Source organism: Tigriopus californicus, chromosome 6, assembly GCF_007210705.1.
Source record: "Tigriopus californicus strain San Diego chromosome 6, Tcal_SD_v2.1, whole genome shotgun sequence".
Lineage (NCBI taxonomy): Eukaryota > Metazoa > Arthropoda > Copepoda > Harpacticoida > Harpacticidae > Tigriopus > Tigriopus californicus.
Window position 1 is genome coordinate 14,742,606 of NC_081445.1, and position 22,841 is coordinate 14,765,446.

At 43.7% G+C, this 22,841-nt stretch overlaps 1 protein-coding gene across 5 annotated transcripts in view; it reads left to right on the forward strand.

Moving 5' to 3' along the window:
• LOC131881878 (heterogeneous nuclear ribonucleoprotein L-like) overlaps positions 1-18,862 on the forward strand; it is a 56,300-nt gene extending 37,438 nt beyond the window's left edge. For 2 of the 5 annotated variants that reach the window (XM_059228870.1, XM_059228869.1), the window contains exon 2: positions 15,581-18,162. In XM_059228870.1, coding sequence (XP_059084853.1) covers positions 15,985-17,637 — 1,653 coding nt within the window. In that variant the 5' untranslated portion in view covers positions 15,581-15,984 and the 3' untranslated portion in view covers positions 17,638-18,162. The other 3 variants (XR_009373409.1, XR_009373410.1, XM_059228871.1) reach the window with 3 other exon arrangements.
• Positions 18,863-22,841: the final 3,979 nt, after the last annotated feature.

Sequence of the window (22,841 nt, forward strand, 5' to 3'; positions counted from 1 at the left end):
CTTCATTGAAGGCCGTTATTGAGGCGCGTGTGGGAAGCAATTTAGGGCGGACTTTTTCGTCTCGAGTCCTCTGTGTAATCGATAAACTTACATACATAAACACAGACAAACACAAAACCAGCCTTTAGGTCCTGGAAGTCATACGACTAAAGCCGTTGAACGGCGAGTGCCCCAAATATTGTAGATGTACGTATTTACATTTGGCGAGCAAGATCGATTGGACGACAGGAGCAGCTTAATTGATTATTCAATTATCCCATTACTTTGGGCGACCAACATATGACATTTTGGCGTTTAATTGAGGTTCAGGAATCATGGCGATAGGCCTGCATTTCTCTCACTGTTAGCTGTTTATCGATTTCAAAGAGCCTTTTCCATGGACCTTTCAAACACCAAACCAGCGGTCTTTCATTAATTCGACGTCTGGACACGAACGTGGTCACACGTACAGTATACGTAGAACGCGTACTTGTGGAACTTGTAGGAGAAGCGACTTTCCAAACTTCTTGTCAACATTGCGATGTACGAAGCAACAACTATTCTGAAGTAGTCAAATAAGGTCATAAATCAGACCGAAACCACATGCCGGCTTTAGCATTTCGCATTCACGCTCTCTATTTTGGAGGCATTACGCGGAATGACACTCACGAAGGCTGTTTCATTCGGTCACATCTCTTGTAACCAGAAACATTGACCTTCGATGTCTTTCATTCAAAGAATCCCTCAAAGCCAGTCCCATGGTTGAAGTGCGTCATGTCTCATGTCTTGCTCCTTGTTCAAAGGCAGAATGGACACAGCCTTGTTTTGGCTCTTTTGATCCATGGCCTTCCTCTTTGAACGTCGAATTTGGTTTGGTGTGTGGATTAGAGGAGCCTCATTTCTTGTTTCTTGTTCCCTTGTCGGAGGAAGGAAAGTCTCTCGTTAGTTGGAGAATATTCATTCGGAGTGACAATAACAAGACGTGTCATCATAAATCAGGAGACTGACGAATTCTAAATTCTGGAATAACACGATTCTCGTCCAAGGGCTTTCGCGATCAAATTTGCATTCGAGGAACCACCTCGGCATGAGGGGAAAGAAAAGAGTGCAAATCTCAATATAATGGCTTCCCTTTTTGAATATTTAACACCCCCGTTGCTGTGCTCAAGGCCGACTTTTTGTCAAGTAAACGCCTCCTTGGCATTTATGGATCGCACATACGAATAAACGTACCCGCACCTACTTTAGCTAATTGGAAAATGGTAATACTCGGGGACCTTTTTTCTCTCACATTTAGTGGGGAACACATGCTGTGTTTCAAACCTCGAAACACGGTATTGGCTCATTGAGAAACGAATTCTGGAATGAACCGCCCTCAAGCTCTGTTCTTCATGTGAACTTTCAGCGGAATTTCTTATTTGAACTTCAGGCTTTCAAAAGCGACCTCTTGGGAGTTTCTCCTCTGTGATAATAAGCTTAATTAAAACGTAAAGGTTCGTGACATTCTGAGGATCCCCCTGGCATGTTCAAAATACCGTAAGGCACACAAAAGAGCCTGTCATCTTTCATCGTCAACATTCAATACATGTCTAAGGAAGTTCAAGCCTGGAGATCAATATCACTGTCACAGTCATACACACTTTCAATCAAGATCTGCACTGCTTTTTCCAGAGATTGAAATCTCGACATTTTTGGCCAAACGAGGCTTGCTCGCTCGTGTAAAGAGAAAGTATACGTACAAAAATAGTTTATTTTTTTGGGTTGGATGCAGCATTTGCAATTGGCCAAGCAATGAGGTTATTGGCGTATTCCGAGAAAGTATTGCTTGCATTTTTCCCTCGCTCTGATTTCGACTGCAATGTTGTTTCAATATTGTGAACATCAATAACATTTCTATCAAGCCCAACGTTAATTAAGCTCCGAGGAAGATAATTGTATCTACTCACTAAAAATAACGATGTGCTCATGGATGTGGAAGAAAAAGACATTGCAGATATTTGGGGGTTGCCAACCAACGCAACGTGTTCGGCCGTTTTGGATTTGGGTCTTTCCATGGCCACAGATTAAGCCTTTGATATTGAGGTAATTGCGGCAGTCAAGACTCAAGAGTCGATAAAGACTTCCCAGCCTTTACTCTGCGCCACCAAATAATTGGCTCTCTGAGGAGGCTCCTTATACACTGAAGACGTACAATCATTCAATCGTAAGCGATTCGTTCTGGTGAGGGCCTTTCAAATCGGTGTAACAAACCTCAATCGAGACTGGGTCCATCAATCATCGCTCGAAAGGCTGGAGCTTCTTGACCGACTCCCCAGAATACACATCAAAAGTCTTGGCTTTTGTTTCGATTTCTTGGCTCTTAGACATCATAGTTGCCACACTCTTGGTGGTGAAAGTTACTAAACAGAAAATGCCAAGAACGGGCAAAGTTAGTTGTCACATCATAACAAAATACTAACTTAAACTATGGGTACCAATGTTGAATACTGACTATTGAGGGTTCATTTAAAGTGCAGTGATTCCATTTCGTTTTTGCTTCTTCAAAATATATCTTGAGAAAGGTCTTCTAGCCCGTTGACTTTTGCTCAAAGGGCTCAGAAAATATTTAGAAAAAAAACCATTTGCCCATTTTACCGTCATGCTTTACAGAAGGTTATATCTCATTTTTTTTTACAACTTTAAGCTCTTCAAAACCCTCAACCAACTTGAACTGGAGATAGGAAACGGTTGAGCTGGTGTAACATACTTTTTATTGCCACAAGGGTTTTTTTCCAATCACATTACAAAACACCAAAAAAGACGAAGATGGTCAGGCATATTTGTCAAAAAGGGAGACGTCTTTTAATTTGGTTATGTTTGTGTTGATATTGATGAGACAAAGTAGTTCCATCAAAATGCCGCCCAAATGAAAAGATGCCACTCGTGGAAAAAAGGTACCCTGGAGGAAAATAGTTTCTCCAAAGTTGCCACTCAAAATTTGAAGTTGCTATCGAAGGACAACGGTTGGCATTTCGCTACTTAGCTGAGCAGTGTTGCCATACAGAATCCGGAATATCTAACTGACCAGTTGTGTTAAATATATAAGAAAGCATTGGTATGAGCCAGCCTTGCTAGGGTCCCTGAGAATGTAGCCAAGGCTGGAAAGTTCAACACACGAAGGCCTCAGATTAAAGGATCGATCGATTCCCATTTCATCATTCGTTCCCGACTGCCAGGGTGGAGGGGAGTAACTAATTAGGAGAAAACCGTTTCCAATCATGGGAACACTCCTCACTTGCGTTCTGACAGCCACTCTCCAATTTACTAGGAAACCGGCCTTCCTTGAACATGGGACGGCCTGGAAAGGAATGGTTATTGCTTCATTCGTGCATCAACGAACGGTGACATTTGGCAGCCTCACCATGATTAGGCCAATGGCGTGGGAGGGTTCTAATTGAGTTGGCTGGTAAGGTGACATGTAGCCCATTTGGCTTGTCTGAAAGCATGTGTACCGACGTATGCATGTTCAGGTGCCTTGCCATATGGGGAAAGTACATAAAATTAGCCGCGTATCCATTTCTCAAGCAACATTTTGATGTTGGTTGAAACCAATTGTTGTCGCTTAGAGGTCAATTGAGGGGATTATAATTGCCTCTGTCAAAGCCGCTTTAATGCATTGATTTGGAACATTGCGCAAAAGCGAAACATCAACGTAGGACACGATTTCAGATTAGACCACTGAATCCGTTAAAAGGACAAGGGCCCTTTGTTCCAATTTGGGAACACTTCACCGTCTTCAAAGGTGACTTAGCCATAAAATGAAATATTCAGCCAGTGATCAATAACGTACATGGACTTGAGGGCATTCTTAACAACCTCAATTTATGTGGCCTTTGGACGAAGCAAGATACGTGATAGTTCACTCCTTTTGGATATGAATGTTTTGATTTCCTCTTGGCCGTTAATTTGGATTGGATCATTTATCATTGAATATGATTGAAAGCTCTCTCACTGGCCCTGGAAATGACGACATCTTCTTGTGCATGTGGAATGTTCTCCATATTTGATAGGGAACGGTCTAGTTCCAGTTCTGAGTCCAACGGAAGTTCAGAGCCTTTGAAAGAGACCCCTTTGAGATTGATGAACATTCCCTCACTCTCTCTCCCTCTCTCTCTCTCACTCTTAGTGTTGACACATTAGCCATTTTACGAAACCACATCATAAGCACGCTTGGGTTCTCTTGGGTTTGAGCATCTAGCAAGGTCCATAAGCTTGATGTTCCTTTCTTGAGGCTCCTAATCCTGACAAAGTTCACTGGCTCAACTTACAAATAAGAGTAACGCGTCGCAACTCCAAATTGTTATCCATGCTCCATAACATGGAAAAGGGGCAACCATCTCAATGGGGTTAGAGAACATCTGTTCCGTTTTTGGATTCATTTTATGCACGCAATCTAGGGCTTCTGGAACATCAGTCATGCTGAGATATTACTGCACCACTCAGACGAGTTTTCTTGACCCAACTTGAGGCGCAACACCATATGGAACACGCACGAGAAAGTGCGAACAAGATCCCAGAACTCAAATTTCACTTCAGGCAAGGACAACATCAACACTGGACAGAGACGCCTGGAGGGGATGGGGAGGCGGGTTGGCAGCTTTTGAGGCGCTGAGTCAAATAAGTTCTCCTTCAATCAAGCAAGGCTTTGTTTGTAGAAGAATGTGTGTGTGTGAATCGAATGTATATTTGCATTTAAACACATGTATTCAGCTAAGGAGTAGCTGGTCATTAATTACATTGATTCATTGTGTTGGCTAATTTTGAGCTCAATCGAACATATATGTCAAAAATTATGAGCACTTCAAACTCAGCTTAGATAAGGCACCAAATAAATGAGCAAACATCACGTTGGCAAAATGTCACTAAAAGGGGTGGTACCTTAGTGGGCCGACTGAATTTGAAGTACTCATGACTTTTGACATACATGTCCGATTGAGCTCAAAATTAGCCAACACTTTCTTCTACAAACAAAGCCTTGCTCGGTTGAAGGAAAAAATCATCTGATTAATCGGGGTTAAAATTTGCCAGTTCCCAGTTCCCGTCCAGTGATGACGTGGTCCTTGCTTTTGGTGATAGAGTGAACAGAGTCGGTAAATTCTAAAGCTGCTGAGTTATGCCTCCAAAACGTCTGCCTGTATGTTTGGTAAACCTGTTCAAGGACAAAATCAAAGTGAGCCAACAAGCTCTGAATGGTCGCTTCTCGTTCCGTTCCTTTAGATGCACAATTGGAGATATGTTAATATATTCATGGATGTTCGCTTAGCTTGGGAGATGCTAGAGAAGTGAGTGCCTTTTTGATAAGCAATTTGAATGCCAGGATGCTTTGGAAGACTCTTTTTCCGAACCACCGAATTTCCATTCAGTCAGTATGAGAAGTACGCACACTTAAATGGTCCTAGTATTGACCGCACTTTTTTGGAATTTGTGAGCTGCAATTCTCTAGACCTTCTCTCTGCTTTTTGCTAGCTGTTTATGCCTAGAGCATGATGCACCAGTGAAATTGGATTCCGAGGCATTGACTCGAGGTGCATAAATAAGGATCGATGTGACCTCTCAAAATTATTTCAAGACAAAGATGGAGAGCTTCCCCATTTTGCAATTTCCACTTCAAACCTTCCCTGGGGATTTAAATTCCCTGTATCTTCGATATCCTTGAATTGCCGGAGAGCAAGAATCTCGAGGGCTTGATTGGAGTCCTAGCTGTTGTGTAAACGGAATTTCGGAGAAAGCCAAGCCACAAATGAGGCGAATTCACATTGGACATTCGGTAAGAAAAAGCAAAGCTAATTAAGACGGCCACCGAGATAAGGTTGAGTCGCTAATGAGAATGTGAATTATTCAACACCAAGAAGTCAAGTACATTGAGTTAAACATTGTCGTTGTCGTAGCGAGATCTGCTGAACTCCAATAGCGTGATTGAAGTTGCTTGCCGTTTCAAATCGAGTGCTTCTAGAAATCATGGGTTGTTGGGATCGGACGAATGTACTGAGCAGACTTATGGACGTAGACTTACTACGTATATCATGATATGACCGAGATGGATGCCATGCGAGGGACATGTCCCTGAGTACATGTCTAAGAAAGGAACCAGGTGGACAGGAGCTCCCCAAGAGGGTTCAAATTTTCTCAACAAGGATATCCAAGTTGAGAGGGTAAACTTTCCAAGCCAAACTCTCGAGCGAAGCGTCTACTAATCTGATGATCTCTTTGATAGTTCCCAACGAAACTCGAACGACAACTTCAATTTTGGATCCCATCGGTATGTGAAGCTAAGTTTGAATGATTGGATTAGGGCCCTCTTTCAATAGCTTCACAGATCGCCCAAAATATGGTTGGTTGTCGTCAAAAGAAGTGTCGCTAGATGTTTCAAGCCTCGCTAATGTCCCTTGAGGCAGGATGACGCACAAGAGAGAAAAAGTTGCACATCGGCACAATTGCCGAGATGTCTGCTTGGCCTGAAGACATTCTTCGTCTCCTATTTCCACTCGGTTTGGGAGGTGGTTCCAAAGCCGCCCTCAGAAGTGTGCCCGCCAGATATTTCATAAAGGTCAATGGTAGAGTGGTACGCCAAGAGCTGAAAGCTTATTAAAAAATCCCAAGATTACTCGCCTTGAGGTCATGGTGTGGTGTGATGAAAGCAAATATTCATTTGGTCTCGGATACTTTTCCCAATTCATTTGACCAGAACTGGACTAAAAGTGGCTTCAAGTGCATTCTTGACATTTCGTGATGGAATATCATTCGACATTGCACGCACGCACACATTTGATTCAAGGTTGTGGGAATGCCAGGAAATTGTTCCAAGCGTTCGGAAAACCTTCAAATTTCCTCTGATTAGGTTATCAGCCTTAAGTGGCCTCCCACGGGTGTTCACATCCGCATTTTCGAACCCTTGAGCAAGGATCCATCCAGCATGAGAAGCTGAGAGCAATCTCGCGATTCATCAATTTGTAATCCGGGTTATCTGAGGGATCTGAGTGAATTTAGCCGAGGCTACTTTGCCTAATTCAATTCCAAACCTTGTCGGTCCATCTGTCTGTCTCTCAATCACTGTCAAATCATTCTCGTTCAACATCGAGCGAGGAAACGAGAGCCCAATTGGAGTAGTGGAAATCGAGTGGGAACATCATTTATTTCAAACAAAGAGTTGAAAAGGGAAGCAGCTTTGGCTTTTACGACCACTAAATTTTTGGGGTATCACCATGTTGGAGCATCAACAATAGCTGTTTTTGCAGGTTCTTGTCTAATTTCGTATTGCTCTTGGCGGCCCTTGAAAATTGAAATGATTTGGGACCTAATGTCCTAGCCGGTCATGCCCCTGGTTACTTCATAACAACCAGGAGAGATTCATTGACAAAGAATGCATGATATGAGACCGGAAGGCACACAAATTGGACATCATCTTGTTGCCGGTACTACTTTGATATCTTTCCTTTTAACGTGAGCGAATCCGATCCGTGGAATCCGAAGAGAACTGCACCTTCGTCATACATGAACTGAACGACATGATTAGATGCTGCAAAAATGTCATGAATTCTGAGATTGCCTTCCGAGCTTCCAGTCCAAATGCCAAGGTGTACACTTACCACACCAGCAGGGGGACAGGAGGATCGGAATGGGCCGAAATCCAGAGCAGCTTTTCCGTCATCCTCATTCATAGACAAACTTGGATGGTGGCCAAGCCGAATACGCAATTTTACGAAAACAAGAATGTCGCCCCATTGAGCACTCGTTCAAACGGAAAAGAAGTATCCGTGATGGAAATCAAGCTTGATGAGGGCACACCGGAGCAATAGACAGAGAGCACTTCTACTCACCATAATCTGTCATTCCCATCAAATCTTTGGGAACACACTCATGCTCCTCTCCATTGGCGGTATCAGTTGTCTCACTTTCACCCGAACGACGGACGAGAAGCACTTAATGGGACACAATAGACTTCCCAACATTAGCGTGAACATTGTTTGAACAAACCTTGGATAAATGCACTCAAGGGGACTCAATTGACGGATTCAGTCCAAGGGGGGGAGGCGGAAACTTTATCACCTGTCATGGATATCAACACCAGAGATGTTTCTGGACATTTCCACTTTATCGCCACAGACACGTCGTCGTGGACCTTTTGATGGAACATGGCGAGAAACGGATTGGTCATTGCTTATGAAATTTGGACCTGGAGGCTTCCAAAATTTGGATTGGCGTCATTCATTCACAATGCACAGCCCAGGGAAGCTCTATCTCGTTTGAGTTGTTGTTTAGATTTGGCCTCCATTTGAGGGAAAGATCCGATGGCCATCACTAGCTTGGATAACAAAGTGGCAAAAAGACACTCCGGGAATGTTGAGAGATAGAATCTCCAGAAGAGATCTTCACTTTGTCCCCTTGTTGTACATTGTTGGGGGTCAAGTTTCTGGGCTTGAGTGCAAGGCTGGAATATTGTATGTATGTGAGAGTCCAGTAATGGTATGTAATTCTAGTAAGGACCCTAACAATGGAACACATTCTAACATGCACATGTACAGTATGTATACTCACCCAGGAGAACCAAGGACATGTTTATTTGAAGAACTTGTGCACCTCGCTCCAAAGGGAAGAAAGGAACTCTGCGTGACAAAGACCCAGGAGAGGCAAACATGTAATTTTCTTTCATGTATCACGCTTCTTCCAAATTCTCGTCGTAAGCCATTACCTTAGTACTTTCAAGCAAACGCGCGGATGCGCTGATCATTGCATACGACTCCGACCTGATTTCAATGACATTGGAACAGTCCTTGCAATCTCTGGAGATGGGTGCATCCAAGTCATCGGGTACTACTCAAACAGCTTTGTCAATGTCCAGCCACATGCTTGCCATTTTAAACGATTTCTGCGCCCTCGTCTCCCCTAATTAGAGTGATGGATGGAAAGAGAAAGCGCGTAGCTCGTCCATCCATTGAGAAGAGTCATGCATGGGCAAATATCCAAAAATGTGGGAAACCGGCCTTTGAAACTGAAAACTGAGACCCCATGGAAACTTGCAAGGATCGTTCGTTCAAGCCGCCCGGGTCTTGGAACTGGAAACCGCTCCCAACTCCAAACCAATGATGTGGTAATTAGAAGTTACGACCCCGGGACGGTCAAGAAAAAGTTAGTTCCAAATTCAAAGTTGAAGTATCTCCTCCCTCTGGAGACCGAATTTGTGAACTTTCGTTAGCCATTGTGGACTTGGGTGCGCTTGTACACACATGGGTGGATCGCTCGGTATCTGGAAGATGAGATACACGAATCGGTAAACAGGGAACTTTGAAACGTGCTTTGATAGACGAGGTGTATCCGGTAGTCAGATTGGATCAAATCATGTCATAGAGGCACACTTTAAATTGAACGGATTTGTCTTCGCTTTTAGGTAAGCCTCTCGTTGGAAATTGGACCTCATTCCTAGTTACCATTTGTTTCCACGAGGACGGAGAATGAGGAACGATTTCGTTTGCCAAAGGGACACTAAAGTTTCGAAGAAAGGTATTGATATAAGTGGAAATGCCTCTGGACGCGTTAGTAGTGGAAGATCGAGAACTTTCGAGTTCGAGTCGCATGCATCAATGTGTACAAGCTGCATTCCTAACTCTGACATGAACTTCTGGGCGAAATGGCAAAATTGCTCCACAATGAAAACAAATTATCTCAAACGTAAAACTTTTACACATACATATTAGGTACACTTCGTACACAATCGGAAACGACCCAACATAACTAACATCTATGGAGATCTCAGACTCGGACACGCGGTAATGTGTCGTGGGAAAAGGCTCCCTGAACACCATTTGGAGCCCCGACTAATGGGCTCATTTATGGAACGAGCAGAATCTCATTTGCATTAGTTGCCTTTTGCCAATTTGATCATCACGATTTAGCACCAAGCAAGCTCAGAGCACTTGGGGATAGATTGAAATTCCCGCTTCTTGACGAAGATCAAAGGCTCTGTGTCTTGGGGGCCCTCTGGCAAAAGAGTGGAAATGGGTGAAACTCGTTCGGTGAAAAACGTGAAGGGTGGTAAGGATTAAGTTCAGGAATTCAACCTCCGATACAGATGTAGAGCAATGATAGATAGATTTCCAACCTTTCAAACACACGAAAAGTCCTCTTACCGTTTTGCCATCCTCTTTTTCGAAGATGCACTTGTGCAAGATTTTTCATCAACGTTTCCTGAAGACAACTTATTGAAACTCATTGTCAGCTGTCAAAAGCCCTTTGAACGGGAAACCTACTCTCGGCCTGTAATGATAACAAACTTCTTTTCAAGTTTAGGCAGGATAGAGTTTTTACGTCATTGAAGTTTTGATATGATGAGGCAGAGCATGATTTTTTATTGAAGTTTAGACAAAATGATTGAATTATCTCAGAAAACTTTCACCGCTTCTCTGCTCATTTCTTGTGTTTAGTTTTGTACAGGGAGGGCGAGACCATGAGAAAAAGAAAAAAACCTAGATGGAATCATCGTCGGGGGGAAATATGGAAGCTCACTAAAGACCTACTCACTCATAGTGAGCAGTGAGTAGAGGAATCTAATTTCCGTTCCCTTTATCAAAGCCCAAGTCTCAGTGAGAAGAGCCCAGATCAAAAACTAAGCGGAACAGGAAAGAAGGTTTTTTTTTAGCTCAAGTGGGGTGCCCGGCCGGGTAAATAATCAGGTTTTCCCTCCATCGAATCGTGGATCCACGATTGAGTGGCTTATCTTAAGCGTCCAGAGTTGTCCAAAAGACGAGGACTGAAGAGGTACATGATGCCAAGCAGAAAATTTCATCATGCGCCCGTTTGAGTTTTGCCCCTTCTGGGGCCCTCTCTGTCACAAAACACACAAGCCTGTTGACATTCACTAGGCCGTATTTTACCTTGAGTGAGTCGATATGAATTATTCAGGAAAGCTCTCTGATCGCTCCAAAAGCTCGGAAATCCCATTTCCGCACCCCACAATCACGGCGCAACATACAACATACGCCTGAATATTTCATGACCCTCCCTTTTGCCTTCCGATGACGAACAATGTGGAGGAGTACACTTTGACCAGATGTGATTTCGCCTCGCCACTCTTTCAGTTGTTTCGGAGAGAGCTAAGGCCTTCAACACATCTCCAAGTGGAGGTAGGGGCTCTTGCTTACACATGTGCCATTTCCCGGTCTCCTCTTCTTCCCAAGAGGGATTTGACTGGTCTTAAACTGGAATACAATTGCCCACTGGGAAGCCTTGCATCAGGCAATGGTCTTGAATACAAATTTGCCTCGCCAACAACTCGATCCATTTAACAACACGGTCCTTGTATCTGGCTGGGAACACCCTCGGGATAAGAGCAGGACAAATATTGATTGCATAAGTAGGAGGATCCAATGATCCGACTGTGGTCTGAGAGGGCCAATGAATTTGTAGAGGTCAGTCTCTCCCTCCAAAGATAATCAAAATAACGCTTCAATGTGGTGGTGACATGTTTCGAGGAAGGCGACATCTTATCCATTATTCCATAAATGTTGGAGTGCGCTAAAATAAGGTGTTCCATAGATTAAATTCTGGATTACTTTGGGGATCTGAAAGAGTGTAGCAATGCTCTATTTCAAAGAAACCAGCCCATCTTCCAGTTTGGGTCCTATAAAGCCCCAAAGACCTCTCCCTTTCCGGCCCTCTCTTTCCTTCTGCATCTCTCTTATATGTGAAGCCGTCGGCAAGTCAAAGGATGAGCCGCATATTGTAAATTATGGGAACGAGACACGCAATTTTATTTTCACCACCGCCCTCTGCTTCCACGCTTGGCCGAGCCCAACATGTTAAAACTGGCAAACTGTTCAACCTTCACGGTCCAATTGCTCTTGTCCTAAAGGTTTCTTGCCGGGTTCCATTTTCGGGTAGGTCGAGGAGTTGCCCAAGGGCAATTGGACAATTGCTCGCTAATGGGGAGAGATAGCTTCAAGGCGGTTGCCTCTATGCATCCATGATGCTCCTTGGGATCTGTTTCTCCAATTCCTTGTATTGAGAATTGATAAGGAGGAAGATATCAACATGATGCTTTGGGTCCTTTGGAGACGCAATGGGGCCTGTTCAACGCCAGGACCTAGATTCCCCCCGCAACAAGATCTGAGGAACAGTGCCACAAACATTGATTAGAAAGTCATTGATGCCAAGAGTGGGCTTAGCTCTGAGCCGAAACTTGCGAGCAGAACACTCATCAAAGGCAAGATTAGAATGCATATTTTTACCTTTAGAAAGCCCGTCATGACAAAACCAAGGTTAACGATCGATTGATTATCTTTCTTGTTGTTTAAGATGCACCTTAAATTATATTCACAGACCCGGAAGCTACTAACTTGGAACGAGTCTTCAGGCCTGTACTCTGTCTGTCAACGCACATGTTTGAGGTGCGCAATTACCGAGGGTGTCTTTTGGGTAATGCGATAGAGATGAAAGAATCATTTCTTATTTGGGATTATCTCGTGATTATCATCATATCTTGTTGCCCCAAAACCACATAACTAAGCCTTGTCCACTCGAGGCTCTTGTGTTTTCTGAGGCCATTCTAACCTTTATCTATGGCTTCGAGGGCTGTTAAAAGAGGAGAGCAAATAATACTTGGGAGGAAAAGTAATCCACCTGCATTTACGACTCTCAAGAGTGACAATGGAGATCTTTTGAAGTTGCTCTCAAGATAGTTCGGGAAAGCAGGAGAAAGGCTACATTTGGTCATGTCCTATTGTACGTCCATACTCATCTCTGCTTGAAATACGCTTATCCATCGAAGATTGATGGCCATGTCAAATTATCAACAGCCAAGGTTGTCCAGAAATTGCCATATACCTAATCGGGAAATGATTGAGGTCATTTGTATCGAGACCTCGTCGATTAGAGAATTAAAGTGGTCGTTGAATAATGCAAACACAAAAGTCATTGGAAATCCTCAAGGGACTTCCTTCATGATACAAAGGAAAGGGGGGGGGCATTGATTGAACGAGAGAGAGAGGATGGTTCTCAAAGGAGCTCAAATAGGTTTTGTTGATCAGCGATTCTGCGATTCAGCATGGCCTGCATTTCGTGTTCACCATTGCAGGGAGCCTTTGACAGACAAGAATGGACAAGCACATGTGTTTGATCTGAGTAAATTGGAACCAAGGACCACCGGAAATTGACGGGATCTACTCTCTTTTTTTTATTTTCAATCTTTCCACCGAAAACGAGAGAGCGGCCAACAAAGAGAGCTCAAACATGGGATTGAAACGAAAATCGAGGAAGAAGACTAAACTAGTAAAAGGAAAAGCACTCGACCAAAGAGAAAGAGAGGAACTTAACCACTTGGTTCTTTAGGGTTTGAGTTGCTACTCAGTAGCTTCTTAAGCTTGTCAAGACAAATCAAGCTGACAGAAACTGAAAGCACTTGAGACTTCTGAAGATTCTTCCATTTTCTACCAAACGTGTGCTCAGTCAAAAGCCTGAACAATCAATGATCTGCCCGGATGAGGCGTGATTAATGACCGAGGTATGATTCTGGGCGCATGCGTTTCAGTGGGCATATCGCACCAATCATTTATATTCATGGACTTGGGAAGCATTTGAGGTCAGGCCCACAAGGTCTCGTCCAAGCCGGAACCTGGCCCAATACTCCAGGCAGGTCAGTCCCACATTGCTCATACCCGTATGATTATTGAGAGTGACAGAAAGTCCCTTTAGACGAGACTTAATGGGATTATACGAGGAAGACCGATCCCCAGATCATGGCTCAGGTCATTCGTGGTGCACAAAGATTGGGTCTATTTTCGGGCTGGGGGGGCGGGGGGGTAGGGCGGCAATTATTAAGCTCGACGACTCGGCCTTCGGCTTTAAGTCAATTGACGAATGCAACGAGAGAGCGAGCACGGTCCTTTGTCATTCAAGAGCTTCTTCTTCCAGTTCAGAGGCGTCCTCAAATGAGAAGCACAGGCAACCACCTGAATTTTAATGCGTTGGTAATGATGAGAAATCGAGGTCGGAGTTTGTGTTCCCACTTCAAAGAGATGCAACTTCATCTTGAGAGAACATTTCCCTTCTCGGAAATTCCACTTTGTGGGTGCTTATCGTGACGAATTGTTCCGCAGAGACTCGCAGGGAGGGAACTGTTCCATTGTTCCACATTGCCACCTGGGAAAATGGTGTCATTTCCATATCTGGGAATACCTCGGAAACGTGTATGAGGTCAACATAGACCTGGAAAACAGAGTAGGCTTTTTGGGATTTACGAGGGATGTGATCCTGGAAATGGGGGCTCATTGGAAGGTATTAATATTAGATGCTCTTTTATCTTGCCTTGGAACTTAAGGTAATGGTGTTGCTGGCTAGGATCACTCTTTCAAGTTTGTAGCATCTCCTCCTCTACTGTGGCAAATTCCTGGCACCAGTAACAAACAACGTCTTCCCAACCTAGACTTCCCAATCTTCAAGCTTCGATCAAACTCCCCCGTCTTCCTTCCCATTTCCATTTTCTCTCATGCTTGCCGCTTTGATCACGGTTGGTGAGCCATAGACTTCAAACCATGCCGACACGAATTCGATTATGGGTGACATTGCCTTGAAAGGAATCGACGTTCAATGTATCATGCCATGATAATGGTTATCTTCGCGGGTTAGGAGAAGCTTCCGAATTTGGATTTATTTGTTTGTTCCTCGGCAGACTGAGAAAACCAATTTCTGAATTGTAACTAATGACAGTTTCATGATTACGTGCTTCAGCTCACGTAAATTGTGATTAATTTGATTTGCAATCAGCCGCAGCAACGCTAAGCTCGCAGTAAACCGTTACGTTGGAGAGCATTGTTTTTCGTTTACTATTTGGTCCTTTGCATTATGAGTCTCGTAGGTGACGCCGCCAAAAGAATTACTAATCAATATTCTATTGTTGTAGCTCAGTCACAAATGCGAGATCATGTAAGAGATGCATTCACCACATTTAATGCATCTTGAAAAGTTGGTGTCTTGCGTTGGCTTGAAGGGTCTTGATAATGGGATCAACATGCTGGCCGCTCATTTGGCACTTAATCTCGGTCTCAAGGGTCACAAAATAATGCAGCAGTCTTCATTTATTGCATTCTTCAAAGCCAAGAACGACCCTCGGGTTGAAGAAAGCGGATTACATATCGAATGCGAGACGCAAACTTTCCCGCACTTCTCTAACGAAAACTACATTGTAGTAAAGCTTCTCCTGCTCCACGGGCTTGGAAGTTCTTCCAACCTTCCCAAGCCGTGAGAGGCGATCCAATCAATCTTATTCCTATTTAGAGTACGTTCCATGTCAGTAGAAGGATCCTTCCAATTTATTTCGTAGGCGATCTTCTTTGTCTTTTGAGAGCCTTTGCCAGCAAATCCTCAAACAGTGAGAACATGGCCTTTCAATTGGCTGCTCTCGTCTCATTCCGGAACGTAGCTAACATAGCTATCTCTGTTTCTTGACGACTAAGACCAAAGCCTCCAGCCGTGAATGAGGGTACAATGGGTCGACAAGGGCGGCCGCTTGGCTGGGCCAAGATGAAAGACACATGGTATTCAAGCATGACGTTGATTTCCTCTCCGTTTGCAGGCAAGCCCGCTATAATCCGTATCAAAAACAACAGATTCACCACCATCACCACAAGTACCACTCCTACTACTATTGCCACAAAGATCATCACCACCACCACCACCACTACCACCACAATATCCAGACAAAGCTACTTCACATGATACTACCACGGACAAAACCACTCTACCCGACAACACGCAAAGCCACAACTTGAACAGCCACTCCAACCATCTATCCATCCACCCAAACCAGTTCCGTCTGGCGCTGATATAGTTCGGCACGCCTTTAACAACCCAAATATATGCTCTCCGGCATCAGCCCTGGTTCATCCACATATCAGCACGATCATCAACTGGACCACGTTCCCGCTCTACACCCCTGCCACGAGCAGCCTGGTCCCTGCGGCGCCATCTGTCTCAGATATGGCGCTCTACGCAGAGGCTTGCGGCCACGTGGCCAAAAGACCAAGGGTAGATTATCAGCCCTCGTTTCAACCGACGGCTCTGCATCTCGCCGCTGCCGCTTCAACCGGTAGCATGGCCGCAGCGTTGAACGCTTCGGGAGCAGTGCCGCACTCTGGCATTTTGAGCCAGCATTACATTGAACAACAGCTCAATCGGAAGCCGATCGAGCCCGAGAAACCGAACCATATCCTCCTGTTCACGGTCCTCAACCCAACATATCCAATCACATGCGAGGTGCTTAACACCATTTGCTCGCCCGTGGGTACCGTGCTACGCATTGTCATATTCAAGAAGAACGGCGTTCAAGCCATGGTCGAATTTGACTCTATTGACACAGCCAAACAGGCCAAAGAAAGCCTTCACGGCTGCGATATTTACTCTGGGTGTTGTACACTCAAAATTGAGTATGCTAAGCCCACCAAATTGAACGTCTACAAGAACAATGTCGAGAGTTGGGATTATACCAATCCCAATTTGGGTAAAGTACCAGCTGAGCCCAAACCCACACCTGCCCCCACTGTCAGCCAGAGACCTGTCCTTCTAAAGGAGCCCCTTGCAGCACCAGGGGCTACAGTTGGAGGCAATAGTATGAACAATGGCCAATCCGTGGCACCCGTGGTCACCTCAACTAATCTGGTTAATGGGAATCTATCATTAGTCAGAGCAGTCACTGGTAGCGAGAGTTTTGAGAATGGATTCCCCACAACTCATCATTCGCCACCTCATATGACTTCTCCCAGTCAGCAGGCTCTTGCGGTAGCTGCTAATGGACTGGAGACGCTAGCTGGTCAAGCAGCTGTGTCAGCTTTAGCCAGCCAAGCCACCGGTGCTTCCATGATCCGGGGGGCCGCCACTCTCCTCAACGGAAGGTCCACAGCTCCTTCGCCAGTTCCGGGGTCCTCGGTGTCTGTGGCACCCTCTTCGGGGAGTACAGCGGTCGGCGGTACCCCTTATCAGCATCACCAAGGAGCTGTTTGTATGGTCTATGGTCTCAACTCGGACAAGATGAACGCTAGTAGGATATTCAACCTCTTTTGTTTGTATGGTAACGTAGTGCGGATCAAATTCTTGAAAACCAAGGAGGGCTGCGCTATGGTTCAAATGGGCGACGGTTTAGCCGTGGAGCGTGTCGTGTCCAACTTGAACAATAATGCATTCTTTGACACGAAAATGCAATTGGGCTTCTCGAAACAGGCATTCCTGGCCGATGTTCAATCCCCTTACACTCTACCCGATGGATCTCCCAGCTTCCAAGACTTCATGGGAAGCAAGAATAATCGCTTCATCAACCCCGAGATGGCTTCAAAGAATCGTATCCAACCCCCCTCTAAGATCCTCCATTTTTTCAACACTCCACCCGGACTCGAAGCCGATGATATCGAAGAGATCTTTACCAAGAGTGGCTCTCCCAAGCCCAAATGTATCAAAATGTTCCCTTCCAAGACGGAACGCAGCTCGAGCGGTCTCATTGAGTTCGAAACGCTTTCAGAAGCGCTGGAAGGGCTTGTCATGTGCAACCACCACCCTGTTCCCAATGCCAGCAGCAAGTTTCCGTACATCATGAAGTTGTGCTTTTCCAGCTCCAGGAGCATCCCGGCCACCATCCGATGAACACAAGGACCCTCCGTCATACATTCAGTTGTGCAATATACTCAAAACTCGCCGAGGACACAGAAGCAGCTGCCAAGTATGGATCCATGGTAAAACGCGAGGCAAATTCAAAAACCAAACACTCCTTCATTCATTCATTCACTTACTTACTCACTCACTCCACTCACTCACTCACTCACCCCCAACTCTCTCTTTCTCTCTTCCCTACAAACTAAACAGAACACCAGATCACCAACAAACCATGTCACTTACTAACCAACCAACCAACCAACCAACTAAGCACCCAGCACGGAACGATGCTTCTAACACTGTATAAACACTTCGTTCTCCTTCTCTCCCTTTCGAGAAACATTCATCATATCACTGAACATTTGCATATCTTAGAACCATTATTTGAACACGATAATTGGTAGTAACCTCCCGGCCTGCATCATATCCTTAAAATACTTGAGCCCCCACTAGCCTCTTCCAATATCACTTGTTATTTGTTATGTTTCGTGTTTCACAATGTATAAACTGTTCGTTCATTACAGGTTGTAAGAGAATTGGAGGCGTATATCCTCCTGCTTCTAAATCTCCCGTCAAAAACATTGGGTTGTGCGCTAATTCACCCTCTCTATGTCTTGTGAGGATGCCAGGCAATAATAAAACATGTCAGTCAATGCTCATCTTCAGGTTCATTTTGTCGTCAGCTACTTCATCCCCGAAGAACGTCATCGAAATGAGAAAGTATCAACTGCATCAAGTCTGTCGTAATCATCAGCCATATTGATCGATTGTCCGTTTCTCAAACGTTGGGAGAAGCTTATTATGATTGATCAAGTTTCCGTTGAAATGAATCATCTTTAACATTCATCCCGTTGATCATCAATAGTTCAGTTTGTAACGTTATTATTACCATTATTATTATTATTATCATCATCATCATCATCATCATCATCATCATCATCATCATCATTATTACTATTATTGTGACAGTCACTCTGGAGATATTTTACTGAGACAGTTGTAGTGTTATTTGTGTTCTTGTCAAAGATTAGAACATGTTATTCTCGTAATTATTATTATCTTGATGATTATTTGTAGCATTACAAAACCATTCTGAGTTTATGAACCAGTTATTTACTCTCTCCTAGACAAAATGTGTTTTGTATCTCAACACCCTAAATAATATTCATTCTCTTTTATCTCTATGAAAAGAAAACAAATAAACCTTTCTTTATAACTCTTCCGATTCTTTATTTCTAATCAGTCTTATCGTTCAAGCATTGTTTGAGTTATCTTCCAGTGCTTTTCAATAGGCATCGAATGTGTATCAAATATCACCGAGTTTCTGAAATCAGTCAATTCAAGAGTCTACCTATTACCTACATCACAAACGGTGAACTGATTATTAGCTGAATGAAGGAAAGGGGCCCTAGGCAATTTTAGACTTCCCACATTGTCTCTCTTTGCCATCTGTACTATGTAGAAAGGGATGAAGGTCAGACAAAAAGTTCTGTTCAATACCGTTAACAACAAGCCTTACAAAGTTATGGAAAAGCTTGGTTAGATGTTATCAAGTAAAACTTGAAGAGAAATTTGACTTGAAAGATAACATTCCTGAACAACAGTCCTGTGTCAATGGGGTATCCCCACATGGTTTCGTGAACGCATATTTTGAATGCGACAATAAATTTTTTTACACAGTTGCATTTCAAAATGTGCGTTCACGAAACTTTCTGATACTCGCAGTATGTGCAACTGGGTACATATCGCAACTCAAAATATGCGCTCACGAAACCACGTTGGGTACCCCATAACTTCATAAATGTGCAAATTGCAAATACATTGGTCTGAAATGTAATTTCTTTTTTTTGCGGACTTCCTTACCGCTACCGGGATTGGAATCCCAGCAGTTCAAGACGAGAACATTATTCATTTTACTTGACTTTTATTTATGTATATTATTTGATCGACCAACGAATTGGAGTGGGTTGATCTGGCTAATCCTTGAATATAAGGTTGATCCGGAATTTTAGTCAGTAACTTGTCCAAGTCTGACTTTAATCCTGCTACTGGATCAACGCCTACATAAGCCCTACGAATATTTGAGGGCATCAAGTTGAACAATGAGAGAGCCCGAGAAAGAAGAGAGTTGGACTTCATTGTTTTAACTAGCCTGGATTCTCGAGGGCTTGAAGGTGCTCTCAAAACGCACGTTAAACATCTACGGTCACTACAATTGACCCTAAATCCTGGGTTGGGACAAAGCTCATGAATGCTTTTGAAAACGTACAATATCAGATACCTTTCGTACCTTCTCTGAATACTGTACAATCCAAAACTTTCTAACCTCTCCCAATACGAGAGCTCTCTCATATCTTCAATGTTCCTAGTATAGTATCCTTGGACCTGCTCAAGCTTTTGAAAACCTGCTGAACTAATTGGTGCCCAAATGGAGAGGCATATTCAAGATGCTGCTGAACAATCGACTTGTACAGAGTTAGCATCGTGATAGTATCTTTGGACTCAAACATGCAATATATCCAACCACATGTTTGAAAAGCTTTACCAACTTTCAACTGGATATGCTCATCAAACTTTCCATTATCTTCGAGGACTACACCTAAATCCTTCATGGATGAGACCTGCTCACTATCCTTACCTTTATCATCTAATAGTGGAGTGTCTAATGACGTCGACCCAAAGGTCATTGAGCGGAATTTCGTTCCATTCAGTGCCATGTTACTCGCAGCAACCCAGGAGTAGATTTGGTCTAGGACCTCTAACAGACAACCAGAGTTCTGACCATTCCTACCAAATACCAATTTTGCATCATCAGCATAAGAAGAGATACTGACATTACTACTACCAAACTTCTGAAGCGGAGCAATTAAGATGATGAAAAGGAGAGGACCCAAAATGGAGCCCTGAGGGACGCCCGACTTGACATCATGTATGTCACTAAGGGATCCCTCAACCTTAACTAATTGTTTCCTACCATAAATGAAACTTCTTAGCCAATTGAGAACCTTGCCATGGATCCTGTTAACTAAATGGCCATGATCTACCTTGTCAAAGGCCTTGGAAAATCGAGATAAACTACATCGACTGATTCATGGCTCTCAGTCCCTCAATAACCTGCTCTATATGTTCAATCAGTTGGTTAACCGTGCTAGAATGTGCTCGGAACCCATGCTGGCTAGGAGGAAGGACTTCATGGATATCAAGAATTCAACAAGTTTGAACTTCATTATCTTCTCAAACACCTTCGCAATATTCGAAGTGAGAGAAATCGGCCTGTAGTTACTGGGGAGTGACATATCTCCCCTTTGAAAATTGGAACATGAGCTACCTTCAGAGAAGAGGGGAACTTGCCCTGATCCAAGATGCAACGCATCTAGTACGAGAAACAGGAGCAAGAACCTGTGAGCATCTCATCAGAAACTGAGATGTCACCCCATCAGGCCAGGGGAGCTCGTGAGTCTCAAGTCCCTGATGGCCTCTAAAGCATCCTGATCTGTGACTACAAGATCATCTAAATGTTCAACTTGACAAGCCTTGCCAGTCCCAACAACTCATCAATAGAGCAATGGACTGTTGCTCCTAAACTCAGTGGAGTTGAAAACACACTAGAGAACTGATCTCCAAGTATGTTGGCCATAGTCTCTACATTGTCTATGGCTTTCCCATCGACCTCAAAAGGCCCTACAGGGTGTTTCATTTTTTCTCTTAGAGTTTGCGTAAGAGAAAAACGCCTTCGGATTCGACCTCACCTCTTGAACAACTCTACTTTCCTTGTTCAACTGATCTGTCTCAACGGAGGCCTCAATTCTACCTTGGATTAAATCCAACTTTCTTCGAAGGCTAGCCACAACTACTGGATTCAAAGTGCTCTGGAGCCTTTTTGCTAGTTTGCAACTCTTTTTGAACAAATTCTTCCTATCCTTCGGAATTTTAGAATGTGCCCCGCCCTGTGAAACACATTCAGAGATTGCTAGACTGGAACAGACGTCCTCGAAAACTAGAATCATTTTGTCTAAGGCTACATCTATGGACGATTCCTTTTTCAGCATTGAAATGAGATCAAGCTCCCCTAACCTTTCTATAATCAACGGCCAATGTTCATCTTTGAACTTGAACTTAGCCAGACCGACCTTTTTGGCCGGCCTTACTCTAGAGCACGCCGGCTTTTGGTTAATGGTCGACCCTATCTCGAGAACATGATGATCTGACAGATTACTAGGCTTAGTACTGGTAATCTCAGTTATTCTTCCCATGCTGATGATTAAGGGTCAGATAGATGAATTTTATGGCAAAATTAAGCTTTGGAATTGCTTTGGCCATTTTGGGGCAAAAAAATGTTCATGAATTTTCATGAATTTTAACCATAAAATAACCGAAAACCGAGGATTTTCGGGGAAGTTGAAGCATTTTGTCAAATTGAGGCAAAATGTAGGAGAACAACTGGTTAGAAAGAAATTCAGGGCTACTTTGATCATGTCAGGCAATGATCATCCCCGCTCAAAGATTTGTTTGACCTTGAACCCCAAGCTTTCATTGAAAGGAACTGTTGAACACTTACGGTAGTGCTATAATGATTTAATTTTAGTCCAGAGGCACTTGGTAGTCCTTCCACCGTTTTCACCAAAACTATGTTCGAAAATGTAAGTAAGCACAGTCTTGATGTCAGAGCCAAAACCAAGGGCCTGTTGAAGACCGGCAAGAAAGCCAAGGCAAGTGGATGAGCCTTTCGGTGTCCATCCTTGAACCATTGGTGAGTGGAGAACTTCATGCCAGAACGGCGAATCTCTTTACAACAGACCACACCACGGGCGAAGATATGGGATTTCAGGAGTGAGTGCGGATGGCCAAAAGTCAGAGGGTTACCAATCTCCATTAGACTGAAATTGGATTATTCATGGTAAGGTGTTAGGTTTTCAATAGCCCCTTTTGATGAAAATATGATCAAGCAATTCTTGGAGGACGAGGAAGGATTTTCAGAAGGCGCCAAGAGTGGCCCTTATTTTTTTCCGCCCTGTACAGTACATCCCATATGATGACTTTTACACGCCATTTTTTTTTCTTTAAAGGGACAAAAACCATTACAAACATCTCGTATTTCTTATGCTTTAATCTTAAACAAATCCCATTATTTTGATCATCTCTTCCTATAAGTGCATTTATTGATTGGCATTGATAGGGAACTTGAGGTGTATTTT